The sequence below is a fragment of the Micropterus salmoides genome, unplaced genomic scaffold, assembly GCF_014851395.1.
Source record: "Micropterus salmoides isolate LMB-PRFRI ecotype aquatic unplaced genomic scaffold, ASM1485139v1 Ms_hic_scaffold_15, whole genome shotgun sequence".
Taxonomy (NCBI): Eukaryota; Metazoa; Chordata; class Actinopteri; order Centrarchiformes; family Centrarchidae; genus Micropterus; species Micropterus salmoides.
The window spans coordinates 2,989,201-3,002,276 of NW_024040596.1; the positions used below are offsets into that span (position 1 = coordinate 2,989,201).

The 13,076-nt window shown below is 41.5% G+C and overlaps 1 protein-coding gene across 1 annotated transcript; it reads left to right on the forward strand.

Annotated features, from left to right (window-relative positions):
* Positions 1–907: 907 nt before the first annotated feature.
* LOC119903820 (insulin-like growth factor-binding protein 2-B) lies at positions 908–9,803 on the forward strand. The gene is made up of 3 exons (XM_038720061.1): positions 908–1,081; positions 3,934–4,074; positions 7,756–9,803. Exons 1-3 carry the CDS (start codon positions 1,001–1,003, stop codon positions 7,912–7,914), a joined length of 381 nt encoding a protein of 126 aa, XP_038575989.1. The 5' UTR covers positions 908–1,000; the 3' UTR covers positions 7,915–9,803.
* The last annotated feature ends 3,273 nt before the right edge of the window (positions 9,804–13,076 follow it).

Genomic DNA, 13,076 nt, shown 5'->3' on the forward strand with positions numbered 1-13,076 from the left:
TATATTTGTGTTTTACACTCACAGTCAGTGGTCTTGATTTTGGGACTGACATTCTGTGTTCATTTGCCGTCATGCTTCGTCTGTTTCTGTTCTGAATTAACTTGTTCGCTTGTTGTTTGTGTTTTGTCTCTCTTGTGTCCAACAAATGATGAACACGCTTTGGTATGACAAGCAGCAGGAAACACTCAGCGTGACCCCACTGCTCAGAGGGGACCTGTGCAAACTGGATGATTAGTCTAGTGTTAGAAACCTAAGTGGTTGGATGTAGCACTGTAGTTGTTTCACAGAAAAGATCTTATGGGGATTGTTCACACTGTCGCCATTGTAATTACAGCAATTGCAACGCCTGACTGTCCAGTATAGAATTAGTGGCATGAGGTAAGAGGGACACAGGATGCCTGGAGGACACAGAATGACTTTGTCTTCTAATTCCAGGATTAAGATGACTTGTAAAAGGGCCTGTTATTAGAAAAAATGTTGGCTTTTAAAAGCAGCTTGAGATTAAAGAATGGATACTAAAAGAAAGCAGCAATGTCTAAAGATGAGGTAGTTTTCTGTGTGTTTAACATCTGTCCATTAACTACTTCCCCAAGAGACAGGGCTCAGATTACTAAAGAAAGAGGTGACTCTCTAGAATCATTTCTGTGAACCTCCAAAGTATTAAATGTTACAATTGGATAAAAAATAGAAAGTATACCAAAAGGTCGATTTAGCTTTGAATAGCTTTTTTTGGACTGGCGACCTGTCCAGGGTGTACCCCGCCTTTCGCCCGATGTCAGCTGGGATTGGCTCCAGCCCCCATGACCCTGTACGCAGGATAAGCGGTTGACGATGGATGGATAGCTTTCTTTGACCTTGGCAGATTTAATGTACAGATGCTGCAGATTAATTGTCTGTCTAAGAAGGTTTGTATGCTTGTCTGGTTGTAGAGGTGCGCGGGACTGAGAGTCCCCTCGCCAAAAGACCTGCCCTTGATGCTTGGTTTTGGCAGGAGTCCGCCATGAAACAACACCAGAATGAGCGCAAAACCAAGATGAAGACAAATCAGCTAGAAGACCCTCAAGCCCAGATTAGGCCTCAGGTAAGAACTCAACCTTCTGAACTTCTTCTAAATGTATCACTTACTATAACTCCAAGCAAAGTTGTAAAATGGACATAATACCAGTTCTTTGAATAAAAGTACCTCCTTTTCTACTATCACGTGGGCTGTTTAAAGCATTTCACGCTTCTCACACATGAAGATTGATACACTGCATCTGAAATGAAGCACTAGTTTTCTGCCCTTATTCTAAAAATAAATATATGTATCTCACCAAGATTTGTTTTTATGGACCCATAACTGACACCAGTCCATTTATGAACTGAAAGTCTGAAGTAGTTGACTCTGCTAGTTATAGATTTTACATTCAAAACTGTTAGTCTATGTATGTTTACTGTAGAAAATAACCAGTCCCAACAAAACACGATGTGTTTATTAGTGTGTCGTGATTTTGCATGAACTTTTAAATTGTTTATTTTCCCACAGCAGCCTCCCAGCTTACATTTTGCATGTAGTCATAGTTAATAGTCGTGCGTGGCAGAATGCAGTGAAATGTCTGCCTATCAAAAGCAAGCAGTGACACAAGGTCAACAGTGTGTGTGAGCAACAGTGTCTGCTACAGTAGTGCCCTCCTCTGGGCTCTCTTTCACTCAGAACTTGGCAGAGACATTCATGGTCCTCAGAGAATAAGCACTAGCTATCTTTTCCTCCAGCGCCACCATCAAGTTGACATATTTCTTATTTAGTGAAATGTCCTGACAACTATTGGATGGATGGCCATGACACTGGTACAGATATTCAAGTGCCGCAGAGGACAAACAACTTTGGTGATCCCTTGACTTTGCATAAATTACCAACAGCAGGTTCCTTTTATCTAGGGAAATTACTCCACATCTACTGCATGAATCGGCAATTATTATTATTTTTTACAAACATTCATGGCTCCAAGACACTGTGTCTTAGTAACTCTGGTTGGCAATTGGCAGGTTGACCCTTTTGATTAAAAAGAAAACAGTTGAATGGATTGTCATGACATGTGCTGCATTCATGTTTCCCTTGGAATGAATTGTAATCACTTTGGTGATCCCCTGACCTTTCACCTGACGGGATCACCAGGTCAAACTTTCCATATATCCCGTACTTTGTTTATGACCACATACCGGCAGAACTAATGACATTCCCTTCAGCCTTAGCTGTACTTTTACTTTACGTTGTACTTTAGTGCTAATTACATAATGTTTCAACCCCTTGAAACTGAAGCTGAAAGCACCATGAATTCATGATAGCAAATCACTTGGAACCACGAGCTATGCTGTCTCAAGGTCAGATTCACAAAACGATATTGCACTAATGATATATTGATATAAAATAAGAAAACAACATGCAACAAAGCTGAAAACATTATGCAACAAAGATAATGTGATGTTATATTTAAAAATACTACTTCCAAAATGCTGTGGTAGTTAGCTTACAGATACTGATATACTGTACATACAAGTCTTTATTTGTGACTGACTGAGAATTTTTTCAAACTGAGAATTTTTTCAAACTTTAGAATATTTTTAGCACTAAAGTACCTTTGTGCTTTTATGCATGTATTCACAATTATGTACAGCGTTCTGTAAGCAACGTTAGCTGCATCCAGACGGAGTCATCTTAGCTTCAGTAATTGCTCATAATGAACATCTTTGTGATGAAAATAGATATTGTTTTGCTCGCCACAGTGGAATGCGTGTTGGCAGTTTAATGCTGTCTATAGATTAAACCTCCCCGCCCCCTATTCTTTACCACTCACTCAACATTTCACAGTCTCAACGAAATTAAAAACAATTCCTGGAAAACCCTTGGGGTGGCATACAAACAAATTCTTTCTGTTTCATGCAAATGAACCTTAAAGGGGAATTTCACCACTTTTCTAAGTGTGCTTACAGATTACTTACAGAGAGTACTACTGCATATGTGAAAAACAGTTAACGAAGCCTTCTGTGGCTCCAGAGAGAATTATACTAAACGTGATGAGTTAACTCAAGTGATTGAGTTGGGGCTAAAAGCTACAAGTGTGAAAATGAAACAAAAAATGTGGATGTAGAGTTAGAAACAAACGAGCGTATGTGCAACCTATCTGTTAATATGAGAGCAGTTCGACAGCTGTGAAACTGGAGGGTGCATGTACTGAGGTGCTGGTTAATGTGTGTCCTCATTATGAGACAGAGTGGGACAAGGTCCTTGGAGTCAAAGACTAAAAACAAAGTGTGAACGAGAAAAAACAAAAGAAAGAACTTTTCTTCCATATGTTCAGATGTTTGATAAGGTTTGTGGCAGACTGCGCCTACCCCTGCCCTTCTCTCTCATCCTGAGCCAACTAATCATAAGACTGGACCACTTTGATCCCACTGGCAGCCTGATACACTTTGTGTGTGTGTCTGTGTTTGCATGTACACGTGGATACATGATACGTGTGTGTGTGTGTGTGTGCACGGTATTTCTGTAGGTGTATGAACATGCGTCTGCACAGGTTTGCGTGTGTGTGTGTGGCCGTGGCCACCTGCTGAGTTAAGCAGTCTAGCCACTAGTGTTCCACTCCACCAGACTCACATCAATAATATTGGCTGAACTTTCTGCTTGCCTAACTGCACCTCATAAAAATGTTACCTATAAATGTGTGTATTTGTGACATTTTTACACAGAGAAGTGTTTTATTTCTCCTTTTCTTGGACATTTCTTGGACTCAAACTGAAGTGAAACTTATCCTTGCTGTATTTCTTGTCTCCTAGTCATTCTATCTAATTTACTTTTCTGTAAATGTATATGTACATCTGCTTCAGTAAGTGCTAAATAGTTATTGTCATTATTAGTTTTGGTATTTATAATTTTGTCCTTCCTCGTTCTTACAGAGCGCCTGTCAGCAAGAGCTGAACAAGGTCTTAGAGGAGATCTCCAAAATGACCTCTGAGGATAACAGAGGCCCGCTGGAGAACCTGTATGGGCTCAAATTTCCAAACTGTGACAAACATGGACTGTACAACCCCAAACAGGTGAGCCATGGACAGAGCACTGGTCTCCCATCACACAACTTTAGCTGAACGCACTGTTATTGAGTAAGAACACTGAAACCCCCCCCCAAAATGGAGGAAATGTAACTTCAATGCAGTTACAGTACAGGATGATTTGTCAAACAAAACATCTCAAATATGATGACATGTAGGAAAATTACGAATATGACTTAATATCAAAACCAATATTGGGACTTAAGACTCTGTCTCTCTCAAGGAAATGGGCTAATAGGTGCCCAGTAGCACACTTTTGTCCATTTGGGTCAAAATGTGGCCTGTTCATATCGGACTGGATGTTCACACAAACACTTGATGATGAGTAATAATCCATATTGTTTTGTGTAAAAAGTGCCAAGTTGTACATCACATTAAATTAGTTTTGATGTTGTAATCAAACAAATATGTCTGGGATTTTTCAAAACTAGTTTTAAATCTTAAAATTGACATTGGAAACAGTTTGACCAAACAATTTCACTCAATGTCCATTTATTATCTCTTTCTAGTGCTTTAAACTGCATCTCACAGCCAATGAATCAGTGAAGGAGTTTATTTTGATTTCTGGATAATTGTGTTAAAACTAACATAATCAAAAATCTCAAGACTGGTAGAAACAAAATGCCATGTGCACTTCCTCCGCCCAGAAGACAAATGCGCGTTGTTGACACAAGCATCATTCAAACCCACAGATATTTATTTTAAATGCTGGTCAACGTCCCAAAGTTTCCAGAGGTACCAAATGCAGTATGTTAGGAAAATGTCTATAAAATGACGCACATGTAAAACTCTATAAACAGTGTCTCGGTAATAGGGTGAGAGAGAGAGTTGTTTGTCTGAATTTGGCACCTGAGACTGGAAATAATATCTCGGCTTATCATTCATTCAAATTCCATTATTCAGCTCAGATGGTAGTTATTTCACATGAGCTCTTCAGGGAACTAATTTATCGTATTTTAACATTAAATATAAACTGAAATGCAAAGTGGCCGCTCTCAGTGGGTGGAAACTTTCAGGAATGTCACAATGCTGGCCACACCCCAATCAGCAGCAGGTGTTCCATCCGCTGTCAAAGGCAAAACTCCTGCTGTGACATCACGCATTAAGGTTTAGACCAGGTTGTGGCGTTTTTGAAAGACTGAGCCCATAAAGAGCAATTGTGACCCTTTGCTAAGGGCCCGTGTCCACCAAAGCGTTTTTTCCTAACACCAGCGTCTTTTTTGAATTCATTGCAAGGGGAGCTGAGCTGAGCGTTTGGGAAAAACGCTGTGCTCGTCACTCACTTTTTACTCAGCTGTCCAATCACAGTAGAGGAGGGGCGGGACAAATACCACACCGTAGCAACGGTTACTATCCTGGAACCGGGCTTCATCAAACCTCAGCTCTTGGACCAAACGGTGGTACTCGCCGAGATGTTTCCTCGCCCACAAAATCTCATGAACCCACATATCCGTCCTCTCTCGCTACCTGCTTCAGCCTTCTCTTCATACAGAGCAAGTACTCTGCTCTGTGTTGACATTTTTACATCCAGTAAAGTCAGCTAGAACTACTTGCAACAAATGTATCATAGCAACCAAAGCAGTCGGAAAAAACGCTGCGGTGGTGACGGTAAGATTGATAATGATATGGCTTATTTATTTATTAAACTCAAGGGCTCAGCTGTGGTGGTTACTTTTCTTTAGGAGAGTTAGACAGGTGTTTCCTGATAAATCCCCTGGCCACCTTTTTTTTGCCCCTGTCTTTGACCATCTTTGACCTTAGAAACTTGCGTTCTGAGATGTGTGTGTGTCGCTGCTACGACTCAATAAACTATTAAAAGTAGTCAAAATGTTCACACAGGGATGATACAGTATTTTAATAGGAAGAGGACAGAGGTCGCTGGAGAGTTGTATGGATAGCTAGTAGACATACTGTGTAGTATCTTAGTAATATGTTGGAAAAATACGACGACTCCTTTTGCATTAGAGTCAGTGGAGCGCAGCCAAGTCTCAGACCTAGTTAAAATCTCACGAAGTCTCACTGACTCCGGCTACGGCGCGCTATGGATGCATCGAAACCGTGGCGCTGGCGTAACGGGCCGTAGCCGGAGTCAGTGGATTCCGAGACCTATACCGCGCTGTGATTGGCCGGCTGCGTATTCGGGGCGAGGCTTAGCGAAGGGTCAGTTGGTGCTGCGTTGTCTCGTGTTCTGCTCTGCGGGATTCACTGGTGACTTGCTGTTTCACGGTGAACACTAACACAAGAGAGACTCGAGTGGTCGCAGATGTCATCGTGTTTCAAATTATGTTGGTAGCTGTTGTAAATAGGATTATTGTGACCGCTGCCTTTGATGATGGAAAAAGGTTTAGTTGACCAATATCAATGCAGGTAATTGTGCCTACATGTGTAGTGCATTTTAGTTTGGTCCAATTTGATCACCACTTTCACACACACACACACACACACACACACACTCATACGTCCTGTATCATTTTGTTTAGTTGTCCTTTGGATTTCCCCTCTCTTCTTTCATACACTGACCCACACACACGCGCACACACACACGCGAACACAAAACTCTCTTGTATCAGCCTGGCAAATTCACCCTGGCAAAAAAATATAACCTCCCCCTCACTAACACCTGCCACCCCTCTCCACACTAACCAAACTACCCGCACCCCCCCTTTTTTTATAAACTCACACACACAGTTCCTAAATACGCTGCTCTTAGACAAACACACACACGCACACACACACAAATGTGTGGGGAGATGTTGTCATCATGAATGAGGCAACAGCTTCTGAGCTCAAGGTTACAAGGCAATAAAACTGTTTGGCGTACTTCATGGGAAGACTTTTGTTAAGCCGAGGAACGAACTGTGCTTCCGACTGGGGGCTTGAATTTGAATTCTTCTCATCCATAGAAATCAGACAGAGGAGGACAAACAAGGTCACATATCCAGTGTTTTCTTACGAGGATAGTAGAGCAGAAAAGAAGATTTGAATAGGCGCCACAGTTTCCTAAAGCAGGGCTCTCAACCCCTCGGCCAATTTTCATCACTGGTCACAAACAACAGCATTGTTTCGGACTGGAGTCCTTGGTTCCCAGGGAGGAACACTGTACCTCCTCAACACTCGGCTCCCTTTTGGAGTTGTCCCTCCTTGTCGCGGGGTAATTACTGTAACTGTCACTTTTTTTGTTCTTTCTCATCCAAGGAAGAAAATGGAAAGTCTTCACCCCCCCCTCCAGCACTTCATTATTTTCACCGTCCCCTCCGTGGCTGCCCCGCGTGCGCGGTGTAAACTGTGTCCACTTCAATTACGACCTCATTTCTGAGTAGAGGGGGGCTCTGCGGGGGGGCTGGTCTACTGGCATGCCTGTGCATGTGTGTATGTGTGTGTGTGTGTGTGTGGCTGTGGATGGGTTGTGAGTTGTGAGCAGGGGGTATGACCTGAGGATGGGCTGTTATTGGGTGAGTGTTGTCCCACCCAAACCATAGCTCTCACTCACCCTCCCACCCCCAACCCCACCACCACCACCACCAGAAGATCCACACACCCACACACACATCTCACGCCACTGTGCTTCATTAACGCGCCCCCTACTTCCCGCTGTGCTTCTTTACCCCTCCCTCCTTTTTCCAGTGTTTTCCATCTTGTCTAGTTTGTGTTTTTCTTCCCTCTTTCCAGTGCAACATGTCCACCCACGGCCAGCGGGGTGAGTGCTGGTGCGTTGACCCCTTAACCGGGGTCCAGATTCCAGCGACGCCTAAAGTAAGAGGGGATCCCAACTGTAACCAGTTTCAGGAGAAGCTCAGAGCGATGCCCACCGAAGCTACGCCTCACTAGCACTGACCAGAACATCTGACGACGGGGTGGGGTTTTCTTCAAGATTCAAAATCTGGAAGGATTTTTCCATCAGTAGGCTTATTCTAACAACATGTAAAGACATCCCTATATTTGAAGGCTTTGACTCTTATAATTGACACTCTGTTTAAAGTGTCTGTCCACAAATCCCACAAAAAAACTTCTCTAGCTTGTTTTTTTAGTTAGTAATGTCTTGAAACAGCTGGCCACTGTAGTTTTAGCAAATGTAGTAAATAGCTCTTTTTTTTTTTGTAGATACTGATTATTACACACACTGCAAAAGATTAATTATCTCAATTTAAGACAAAATATACTTGCTTTTGTCTGACAAGATATTTCTTCTTACCAGGCGGCTTTGATGTTAGAGAATTGCACTTGTTTAGCAAGTAGCAAGTGAAATATTCTTGTTCTGTTGGCAGATAATGCCTATTTTAAGTAATATTTTTTAATGCTTTTTTTTTGAGAGCTCAGTTTTTGCAGTGCATTTGAGGTGCTAGGAAGTATTTATGGACAGTTTATGTCGGATTGACTCAAACTACAGAGCTCTTCCTCATTGTAACTACGACACATGCCACACAGTCCATCAACAGAGGAAGACGTTGTATCAGGCTTAAGTTACACAGACAATACCAGCCAGTAGGATCTACTCATTTTTGCTTTGTGGGATTTGTGGACATAAGAATATACTGTATATAAAGAATATTGCCAGCTCTATCATTTAAAGCTGCATTCATTGATTTTTTGGGAGCAGAACAAGCTGACACAATTACCTCATGGTGTATGTGTCCTCAAACAACTGCCCATTCCAGCAGACATGCAGCAACATTAGGATCCATTCGGAGTTGTTTTTTTGTCCTCTTGACAAAAGTAAGTCCTATGTTCATTTTTGTTTTAACTTCGTTTTGATCTCCATCAACTCTTGAGAAAGATATCTGGCTTTTTAGCTGTTAAAAAAGCTAGTCGCTTACTTTGTCTGCTGTTTGGTGCGGCTAGCATACAGTCAGTTTGATCAGAGCTATTCGGCTGACAACTGCTGCCTGCTGTGGCTGGAAGCAAGGTTAATGAGAGCAGTGAGACTGCACCCAAACAGTAAAGTTGTGGCCTACAATGTCATTGTTACACGAACCAATAAATAAAAATGTTTCATACACTCATTATTATCTTCACATGTGAATAAGTTGTAATGTATTTAAGACATAATTCTATGTAATTTCATGATTTCTTAAAAAGAAAAACTGTGGAAGGAACTATGTGTTCACATTTGAATGCTCACGTTTACACAGTGTTACTGGATCTCTTCTAGCCTCAGTCTGGGGAAACTCATGCCAGATTTGATGCTCTGCCAATGATGGAGCGAGGACGTATACTTTAGACATCAGACCGTCTCTAGTTTTCTTGAGCTGAGGTGAAAGACTTACAGGCGCTCCTTGGAATCCTGGAGATGTCTACACGCAATCTAGAAGCCTTTTTAGTGCCAACACGTTTAACCTTGTTTTCATGAGTAAATACTTTACAAGCAGGTAATTCAAAGTTGCATCACACTCATACGTTTCACTGATTATATCTTGTAAAATGTCCCTGTTGATTCACCGTTGCTCTCCACTGTGTTAGCTATTTTGCTCTGACATTCAGCGAGAAGGAGTCTGAAGTTGTTTGTTCTCTGTATTGCCATTTTCATGACGTTTCCCAGTAAACACATCATGTCAATTTAACTCTAAATGTAAAATCTGACACCATCCAAGTGTTTCCACGAATCCACACCCAGCTGCAAAGAGCTGTTGTTGTTTGTCAGCAGTTTTCCTATCAGCACTTGTCAACTCCAAATAAGTGTCACAAAATAAAAATTGCACTTACAGTAATAACGCTGGAAACTGCTGTGTGGCATCGCTATTCCTGTCACTGCTGTGTGTAGACATGCGTGTTTGTGCATGAGCGTGGATGTGTGTGTTTTGCGTGTGTGTGTTACAGGGGTTACTAATGAAGTGTTGAAATGAAGAGGGATTAGGATGTGGGGCTGACATTGACAAATGTGATACTAAGTGGGTAAAGGTGTCTATGAATAAACCAACCCAAGTGCGCAAATGCACATACACACACACACGCACATATCTTTGTGCTGCAGATCAGGGTGAAGTCTTAACAGACGGGTGCTATAAATGATTCTGAATGCCCCCTGACAAAACTTGATATTGGGACCATCAATGCCGTGTGTCTAACTTTGATAAGTATTGTCTCACCTTTAGAGGCTGTGCTGGAACAATTCTGCCATTCATGGGCTGTGAGCAATCCACTGTTATTGTGCCTTAGACAGCCAGGCTCATTATCATGAGTGATGGATGACATGGAATGTTTTTATCACATTTTAAAAGTGTATCTGTAATCCATTGCAGCCACTGTAAAAACACACAGTAAGGGGATTATTCAGCAGATGCAGCATAATCAGAAAGTCGTGTTATATATTTTTATTCCTGCTGTGATTGTGGAAGTATTTGTAATGGCTTGCATGTGACTGACACGTTTATAACCTTCCGTCATGTCGACCGGCCCTTGTTATGTTAAGTGAAGGTTAACGTTCTCATGACTCCCAGGTAAATGATGTTTAGAGTTGTGCATTATGACGATACGCTATATCCCTCCAAGGGATTTTAAAATGTGACGTGTATGTGTTTTGTTGGTGTAAATCACTGATACTAGCCTGAGTGGACCAAGAGCTTTAAAAGTGTAACACAAGCTACAAAATGTAGTACTCACTATGTGGGTTAAAAGAGTTATTGGTCCCTCTAGTCATTCCTCCTCTCCACACTCAAGTCACCTTCCTAGCAAGACTACGCTGTAAAAAAAAAAGAAAGAAAAGTGCAACAAAATATAGTTTTCTGCAAAAATGCTTCTAATATGAGGCTACAACAGTGTGAGTTACCCAAACCAAGTGGATATGCTCCAAATGTAAGCTCTTTTAATACCATACTCCCACTGTGTTTCCACGGACAGTATTTCCTTGGTGAGCTGTGGCGGAGAGATACATCCTGGCAGTCACATGTGGGTTTGTTGCGAGGAAACAACAGCAGCAATAATCCTACGCACTGGCAGATCAAAGATACCTTCTCGATTTGGCTAACTAAAATTAGCCTTTAAGTAGCATCACCTGATGTTTGGAATGCATGTTTGCACAGAGCGAAGAGGATTTTGTCCCCCATCTTTCATTGTGTAGTTGCATATGGAACAGATCGCTTCACACATGATGAGGAGAAATGACTACAATGACCCCTAACACTTTCAATGCGGGTTATGGCATGTGAGTGATGTACTAGACTCGAAACAATCTAATAAAAATGCCTCTTAATCCTCTTGATCAGGTTCAGGACATGCAGAAAATATTGTTTCTGATAGACTTTACACGGACTAATCGAGATACAGGCAGCAGTTAGGACACACATAAAGTTTTTATATGTTATACAACCTTGGTACATTTTACGCATGGCTGAAAGAGTCATCAAACTAAAGTAACCATTGATTTGGGATCAAACAGATTCATGACTTGGGTATAAAGAAATACTTCTTTGAAGTTCTGGCCAAATGAGTATCATGAGACCACTCCTGACTGGCCTTGTAACCTTATACATGTGCCAGTGTGCCAGTTAGCTGAGCAGTCCCAGAAACAACAACTTTACAGCTTTGTTCAGCTTTTGCGACATGCTGTTTTTTTTCCTCTAACTTCTTTTTATGTCGTTTTATTAATGCTGTTTTTTTTGGCAGGAAGTTTTCTTTAAAGTTTGACAGCTTGGCTTGGTGTCACCCACGGATCCCGGGCGTCCTCGGGTTTTCACCACATTTAATGGTAGTTTTAAGCTGGCCTTTTCTGAAAACAAATCAAAACAAGTGTCTTTTGTTTTGGGTTTGATAGATCAGGCACAATGGACTGAGGAGGGTAGTTTAGCAGTGGGAATAAGAGTGGGGGTGAGTATGTGTGTCCTTACGTGATTGTGTCTGTGTGTATGTGCAAACACATGTGCGTGTATTGGCCTAGAGAGCCGAAGATCTGCCCTACTTTCAGGCTAGTATTTCTTTTGTTAGCATTCAACAACTTCCCTTGATATGTTGATGGTGTGCCTGTTTGTAAGACTCACTGAAGCTGTACTTGTTGAATGTTAACAAAATAATTGTTGTTTTATCAACGTTAAAATGTCATGGGACTCCGATGTTAGCAGATTCTACAGCAGTAGATGGGTTTACCTTCAAATAAGGACAAAGGACGGAGGTATTATGTTTCAGCTTTGTAGAAAGACTGATTAACAAAACCTTAAAATATGCATTGTAATGGTGGCATGTGGAAAGGTAGTGGAAGACTGTGACTTTCTATAGTCAAGAGAGTAACAGTGCCTTGAATCTGTATAGATGGGGTTATGCATTTGCATATTTGCACTGTGCAAAAGGGGCAAGAATAGAAGAAAATATTGAACAAGCTAATATCTTTAAGCCACTATGTGTGTGTGTGTGTGTGTGTGTGTGTGTGTGTGTTTATCCAGCCTGGAAACACGGCATGCTAAAGACCAATTCTAAGCTAAAAAACTTAATGGAAAGCTGCATCTTCAGTAGATCCGGCCAGCGCGTTTCTCAGGTTACATAGCATTATTCTCACAAAATGAATTGCTGGGATCTCTGAGCACAGTGACATCGCTAAAAATAGGCTGGACGGTGCAAGAACCACAAGTGACTTGAGAACTGTAGCTCAAAGTTGAACTGGGAAGTTGTTTGATAATCTGAGACCCAATGGCCAGAACTTCAAGCTCTAAACATTAAAATGTCAGATTACTGGTTTAAATTGCCCAAATCTTCCATGACATGTTTTTTTTTTTTTTTTCTCTTGTTTTTCCTCCTTATATAAAGCATTTTTACCACACCACTGGTGAAATGCAGGACTACAGACCGTGCCCTTGTCTGATACTGCATTGCATGTCAGCCAAAGCAGGAGAATTATAATTCTGCCTTAATATGCTCCTTTTATGATTTGTTGGATGTTCAATCTTAATCTCAAAGTTGGTTTACTTAACATGCAGTTGTGGTTCTCACAGTCACATCCGATCCGAGCTTAAGAACCCTCTATTGGGATTCCGGGTCTAAGTCCATCAGTGATGAAAGGGCTTGGA

Coding starts and splice junctions, on each gene's coding strand:
- LOC119903820 (XM_038720061.1), top strand. CDS start 1,001: ATGAAACAACACCAGAATGAGCGCAAAACCAAGATGAAGACAAATCAG. Junction 1,082..3,933: donor AAGCCCAGATTAGGCCTCAG/GTAAGAACTCAA, acceptor TCGTTCTTACAG/AGCGCCTGTCAGCAAGAGCT. Junction 4,075..7,755: donor GACTGTACAACCCCAAACAG/GTGAGCCATGGA, acceptor CCCTCTTTCCAG/TGCAACATGTCCACCCACGG.